The sequence below is a fragment of the Gekko japonicus genome, unplaced genomic scaffold (genome assembly GCF_001447785.1).
Source record: "Gekko japonicus isolate JY-2015 unplaced genomic scaffold, Gekko_japonicus_V1.1 scaffold1485, whole genome shotgun sequence".
Classification (NCBI taxonomy): domain Eukaryota; kingdom Metazoa; phylum Chordata; class Lepidosauria; order Squamata; family Gekkonidae; genus Gekko; species Gekko japonicus.
In genome coordinates, this window is record NW_015173176.1 from 232,379 (window position 1) to 239,713 (window position 7,335).

General features: G+C 39.6%; 1 protein-coding gene across 1 annotated transcript in view; it reads left to right on the plus strand.

The window, feature by feature from the left end:
- Positions 1-7,335, plus strand: part of NTNG1 (netrin G1) — a 211,848-nt gene that overhangs the window by 119,025 nt on the left and 85,488 nt on the right. Inside the window, exon 3 of the mRNA XM_015422564.1 lies at positions 273-279. Coding sequence (XP_015278050.1) covers positions 273-279 — 7 coding nt within the window. The remainder of the gene's footprint in view (positions 1-272; positions 280-7,335) is intronic.

Consider the following 7,335-nt stretch of genomic DNA (forward strand, 5'->3'; position numbering starts at 1 on the left):
CGGGGAGCATCTTCTGGTCTCCCCCGGGCCGCAGCACTCCAGCGCTGGCCCAGGGAGGAAGCAATGGGCCTCCCTGGGGCTGCAGCGCTCCAGTGCGGGCCCCGAGAAGGCAGCGACGGGCAGCTGGGGCGGGGCTTGGTGCCACTGCCATTTTGCCAGCTTCTGGGCTCCCAGAGCAGCGCTCTGGCACACTCCGGCCCCAAAAGACCCCTGATGTAATCATGGACATAGGGATGCAGGCTAGGAAACCAAGTATCTGTTAAATTGTTGAGGGGTCAGGTAAACCTTTTTAAAATGTCCCATGTGGATACTATGACTGTGTGCAAAGCTGGTTTTCTCTCATGAATTTGGCTGTTTAGTAAACCAAGCATTAAAAAATGCCCACAACTGTGGAAATGTGGGAAAGAAGGAGGATGTCAATGTCTATCCAGAGCACTGTAGTGGACTTACTCTCCAAACAGAAATGTAACATGTCTGGGTTTTTTACATGACAGTAGTAGTCTGAATCCACAATCAAACTATCAGGGAAACCTGATATCATTAATCAAAGGTCACATCAGTATTCTCTTTAAGGCCCAACAGAATAATATTTTTCTTATATAGGATAGTACTATATTATATCAAGGTTATGGTTGTATTGTCAGATCAAACTAAACTGATGTCTTATTAAAAATAGAATGACTGACAAGTAGGTTTAAGGATCATGTAGCTGGCAGAAAAGTACTTCCAAGTAATATTTCCATTTCATTATCCAAAATAGGTTAGTAATACAGATGGTAGCAAATTATTTATTTAACAAAATATATTTACCCCACCTTTCTGCCCTCATAAGGGCCACCAAAATAGGATGTATTTAGGTGTTAATCCTGCCAACTAACCATAAAAAGCCTGACTTGCTTATGGGTCTAACAGCAACCGATGTGCCAAGGTGAGACAAGCCTCATCAGCTGCTAATATCTGCACATTTGGCCATTATTAAAGGTGCAGCTGAAGATTTGACAAAACTAACTTATATTTTCAAAGCAGTTGAGATTTTTGTCAGGGTTTTTCCCCCTCTAGATAATTGTTTATGCCCATTTTTATGTATTTGTTCCTGTTTGTGGTGAAACCCTGTTCAGTAACATGGTTTTCAAAGGAAATGTCATTTTGACAATACAAATGCATGTGAACAAAATATTTATCCCATGGTTTTCAAAGGAAATGTCATTTTGAATGTCATTATTCACAGTTCCTTCCTATTCTATGTTCACTGATCATGCATGCACACAGTGCATAAGTTTTCTACATGAAAAACTATCAAGAGTTCAGACGTTTTTCAGAATATAATATGGCAGGACTAGGACTGGGTTCTAGACCAAGTGCAATTGCACTGGTTATGGCTTTGTGCCTGAACTGTGGTCAGTGTCTCATACTGTGATAAGAGGTTTGGACCACTTGTTCTTGGGGAAGTTGGGAAGGTTATAGCTTTAAAAACAACAACCCAGTCATACTCATTAAGATCCACTAAACTCAATGGGGTTTAAACCCCTTTACATGTAACTTTAGCAGAGTGGTGGTTGCTACTGCTTTGGCTAATCCTGTTTATATGTAAAGCCTTCCATGTATGTATTAAGATGAGTGAGTAAGTGTGTGTGTGAGAGAGAAAGAGAGAGAACGAACATAACAGAACATTCTAGGTGCCAGCCATTGCTTCCCTGGCATGGTTATGATACCTGCAGAAGAAACTTCACATTTACACATGTCTTTAGTAGCATGGAAGAAGTCATAGAAGCAGTGACAGTTGCATTACTAAAGTTTCATGTAAAGGAAGTCTTAATTCCTACATATGCATGCATAACACTGCAACTTTAGAATAACTGATAGAGTCTGCTTGAAGGTATCTGTTGTTTGTTAAAAACTGTGTGTCTTCCTCCAATTATATGGGTGATACAATATATCCCGTGTAATTGGACTTTTGCTCGATATGATACGTACTTAAAATGCAACTACATTTTAAAACTAAGAGCTAATGCTGCTATTTGTGGCTATCACTTCAAGAGGTATACTGCAATTGCTTTGTAAGAGTTCTGGTTATTCTATTACATATTTATATGTATTTAATTAATTTGTATGCTGTCTTTCAGCCTTATTTAGGAACTGCAAGATAGTTCACAATCATTACAGAAACCATCTAAAATATTTTTTAAAAAATGTTACAGTAAAACACAATAAAAAAGCAATATAGCAACATCAGTAGTCAATCAGTCAGCCCAAAGGCCACCCCAAACAGAAATGTCTCCAGGCAGTCTGAAGATATGGTGCCAGCTCATGTCCTTTGGGAGTTACATAACCATGAAACCATTCTGAAAAGGCCCTCCTCTTGTGAAACCCTGCAAATCTTAATGCTGAGGATTTATTCTGATCTGAGGGTTTATTCAGATTGATACGGGAGGAGGTGGCCCTTTAGGTACTGTGGAGCCAAACCGTGAAGATGCATCCCCTTCCCAACTCCTTTTTAACTTCCTAGGAATGATAGCACATATGGGGGCAAAGCTAAAACAGTATATAGAAGGCATTCCAAGCATCTCCCTCAAAAGTGCAAAAATAGTGCTACTTTTACCAAGTATTAGACCAAGGGGGAGAGGGATGTAATAGAGTGTGCATCTTATTCTTGTGGTATTCTCAGATGAAAGGTACCATCCAGTAGGAATTTCTCCTGTCCAAGACTCGCTGAAAAGAATGGCAGTGAGCAACTACCATTTACTGCAGTGAGACTTGTGCAGGAAAACTTTGCACTGCCCCACTGTTCTGAAGAATTACTAATTTCAGCATAACAGCACAGTTTTTCAAACCACGGTTGAAGCCTTCTCTAGAAAGCTACACAGTACCTTCAAGGGAGAGGAATGAATTTCCAAAATATTTAGTCACTTAAAGAAAGCCATCCTTTCATTTGACCAGTGACAAACTCTCTCTTCAGATCAGTAGTCTTTGAAAAGTATTAGCTGATCTGTTACTAAAAATAATAGGTTTGCCTTGCATTTTTATATCAAGCCAACTAGGTGATTTGAAGCCACTTTCAGATCAGAATAATTTCGTTTGCTTAAGAGAAGGGAAATGGCTGTTTCCACCTGGGAAAAAAAATCAGTTCCTTACACTGACTTTTTTCCAGTAAAAGGTACGTATTTTGAATTATTATTTGTGAGTCAGTAAAGCAGCATACTGTGTATAAATGTTACACATTGTACGCCTAAATTACACTTAAAAACTGTACAGTGTGTGTAGACAACACTGACGAATCTACAAAATCATTAGCAAGAAGCGGAGAAGAAGAAAAAAAGTAAAGAAATATAAATGAATACAAGAAGCTTTGCTCATCCTTAGTGGAGATCTGAATAGAACCACGTTCTTGTAAATATGTTCACCTTTTCTAGCCTACCTCTCTCCCAAAAGACCTAAGGTGGGTCACAAAAAAACCTGAAAATGTATGAGAGCCCGAATTTAAAACACACTCAAGATGCAAATAATGATCTTGAGACAAAAGGGCTTTTTAAATCATTCAGTTTTGCAGCAGCACTGAAAAAGCCCCATATGTTCTTTTTTCATCTCCATGAACCCACTAAAAGAAAATCGCTATCCCTTAGCTGGTGGGAGAGTAGTGGGCAAATCCAGTCACAGTAATGGGTACTATACAGTTTTCTGTCATGAAAAGAAAAGCAATCTCTTGGAATATATTAACAAGTTTCCTGCTTTTCATTACCACAGCAGTTCCTAGACCTGGAACACCTGCAAGGGAAATCCAGTGGTTACCTAGCAACCCCAGCATTCATATTCTTTCCCTAGAATAGGCCTCAGGGCAGCAGCAATTAGTGTGACCAAATGCAAAGGAGGTTGGGGCTCCTGTACCTTTTTAATCGCTATGGAGAAGAGGGAGATTTCAGCAGGTGCCGCTTGTCAGACAGAGGCCAAGAAAGCAGCACCTGCCCCTCATCACCCTGGAGCTTTCAGTATACAAGCACACTGATTCCACATAGCAGTATGTGAAAAACAGGTGGGTTATTTCTTTCTGTAGATGCAATTCTCAGAATCATGCATGTCAGACTGGAGGAAGGAAACACATTTCAAATAGGGCAATTCTAGGGTTGCCAACCAGCCATAGTATCTGTGCCTTTCACCAACACTTAACCTGCTGCCCTTAAAGGACTGAGAGCACACCAGAGCAGGTTTTCTAGCGAATCAGCAACAACAGATGCATATATTTGTATGTATTTCTGTGCCACATATTTGCTATGTTCTGCCCTAAATACTTACAATTGTTAGTTTTCCCACACATTATTATTACACTTCTTTATATTTATGTATGAGCATGGGAAGGTTATTTCTCAGCTTAAAATTAAGGGCTGCCATTTTGAGTATGCCATGAAAAAAAACCACTGGCATTAATTGAACAAAGGAACATTATTAGCACAGAGTCAAATAATCCCCACAGCACTCTAAACACAGGAAATAACCATTCTATAAGGGTTTTTTCCCCCTTTTCTGGCCAAGACAGCAAAACGCTCACTGGTACCATTGCTTACTGTCATTTTGCCATCCCTGAACAGACAAAAATCAACAGGTAAAGCTTTTTCTAATATTGCATCTCACCTGGTTGATTCCTTTCTGCTGTTCAGCTCTTGAGGCCACCAGAGCTACCCTTAAAGAAGTGGTAGAACTACTTGCACTGCTGATACCGAACTGAAGATAGCAGGTTATAGCCAACAGGAGACTGCAGAAATTACCTGAACTGCTGCTTCTCAAATGGCATCAGGTGAACATCATAGGAATCTGAATCTCTTATTTTAAAACATATAGCACATAGTGAAGACACATAAACTCTGGTCACGCACACTGAATAGTCCACTTTCAATCCAGTTGGAAAGTGGATTAATTAGTGTGTGTGACCGCAGCCATAGTGCAGCTACCCCACTGAAATTAAGTTGGTTTAAATCTAGGCAGTTCCTGGCTGGGAGCACTCCTGGGGGCCCTATGTACACTTCTTTACATTCCATGATACAAGAAAGGGTAGAATATAAATATATAAATTGTTCCAGTCTCACAGATACCTTACCCCCACAGTCCCCCTGCTTGTACATTATACTTTTTAAAATAGGCTTTTTGAGATCACAGCCTGTATTTTACAATTCTATACCTTTCTCTTCATCCTTACCTATCCTCCTGCAGTGATCTCAAAACTATTATGTTATTTTTCCTGCTGCTCAGGAGAAAAGAGTTCTTAACAAATTGCTGGTAATGAATGAGTGGCTATTATATACTCTAGCTATTAAAGGATTCTGATTGAAGCCTGTTGAGAATGACTCATCCTTTCCAGGTACCTAAAGACTTCACAGGCAGCCCTGGAAGAATATCTGGGTGACTCAAAAGTTTTTATCCTAAAACTTAGTCATGAAATAATATGGCAAATGTGCAAAGATATAGAGATATTCATTGTACATCCAGATGAGAACTGGCAAAATATAAAAACCTTTATATAATGAGCACCATATTGTAACAGAAAAAAATGTAATAATTGTAGAAGCACAAAATTTACAAAGAATTCAGGCTGTCCTGTGGAAACAGAGTTTTAATCCACAGTTCAGTAGAATTGAAGGGAAATTAATCTTTGTTCCATGAGCTGGGTCCAGGTTGAAAGGTTAAGAAAGGAAAAACTACACAACCCGTGTGTGACAACAATGTTGCACTTGACACATGCCTCACAACTTATTAAAGAGATGTTAGGGTTGGAGCTAAAGTGCCACAACTAAGAAGCTTGCAAATGAGACTCTCCTACCTCACTCCTCCCACAAAGCCTTCCAACATTGTTTTTTTTATATACGTTTTATTGCTTTTAAACTACAAAGGTAAGGGAGCTGGAAATATCTAAACTAAAATACAGAGTTATGCAAGGATCATGTAATAGTAGTTATACAGAACATTGTGTCCAAAAGTTGGTGTTTCCCCCACAATTAAGCTTTAAAGAATAAAGGTTAATACTTATTATTGCGTAATCATACTAGTACAAGCACATTTACCCAGTGTAGGTACATTCTAGCTCTTTAAATGTTAATATAGTCAGGCTTTCAGCATTAAGCTATTTGTCATACTTTCCCCCCCTGTGCTTATCTTTATCATAAATTAATCTGACTTTCAGTAATTTGGGAGCTCCCGCTCCTTTATCAGAACCTGAGTCTTCCGAAGGACTGCTGTATGAATTTTCACTGCTTCCCAATCCATCTTCGATGTTTTCTTCTGTTACACTGTTGTCTTCTGCTTTTCCGTCTTTTGCTGTTGTCTGGTGCTGTTCCAAGAATACTTTTGCTTTTGTAACAGAGTCAATCTTTTGCTTCTTTTCTTTGTAGTTGGAGATAAGTACGTCTGGAGTTATCCATCTGTAGGGTGTAGAATTTTCTGTAAAAAGGATGTTAAATTTTTGTATTTCCGTCTCTTCTTTCTTATCTCAAATGGAATGTCGCTTTCTAAATTGTATCCCTTGTTGATTTCTTGGAGAACTTAACAAAAACTTCACCAGGCAGTTTCTTTTGCTTAGTGTAGTCTGGATATATTCAATAGACCATATCCATATCGCTTTGTAAGGATTCCGCTTTAAGATCTGCCACCGGAGCCAAAACTTTGTTTAAGATTTCTTTCAAATTCTCCCCTTTTTGCTTTGGGATATCCTGAAATCTCAGGACATGATGATTTTTCCATTTGTAGCCGTAGTAGTTGTTCTTTATCAGAGGTCCACTCTTTTTCCACCACCTGCAGTCTCTGATCCATCATTTTTGTCTTAGCATCAACCTTTTTCAACACTTTAGCTATTTCTTCTGGTCTGGTGGTGTTTTCTTTCAATTGCTTTTGGAGCGCATCAAAGTTATTATTAAAGTTGGTCATCTGGTCCAGCAGAGAGCGCAGTGCAGTAGCTAACATACTTGGGAAGTCAGTGGCTACTTCCGGTCTCAGTCGACATCGCTGAGGTGGCAGTTCTTGAAGAAGGTCTCTTCCTATCCGCTATTTTCTCATCCCGTTGCATCATTGTTTACACAGAGAGAAAAGTTTTTATACGTTTCTGAAAGTCAGTTAAATCAAACGGTTTCTGCTATTCCGTATACTGCTTGGGTATATTGTTGCTTTTCAGTCAAAACCGCCACTCTGCCCTAGGCATTCGCTCTCAGGATATCTTTTTCCAGGGTGGGGATTAACTCCTCTCCCCCCCGCTAGATTGGCTCAGGGCTTTGGGGCGGTTGTCCGTTTGGGCGTTTGACTGGTTTTAAGGAGAATATTGACTCACACTTCATTCCAGACGTTGCCTCTGAAGGTAGG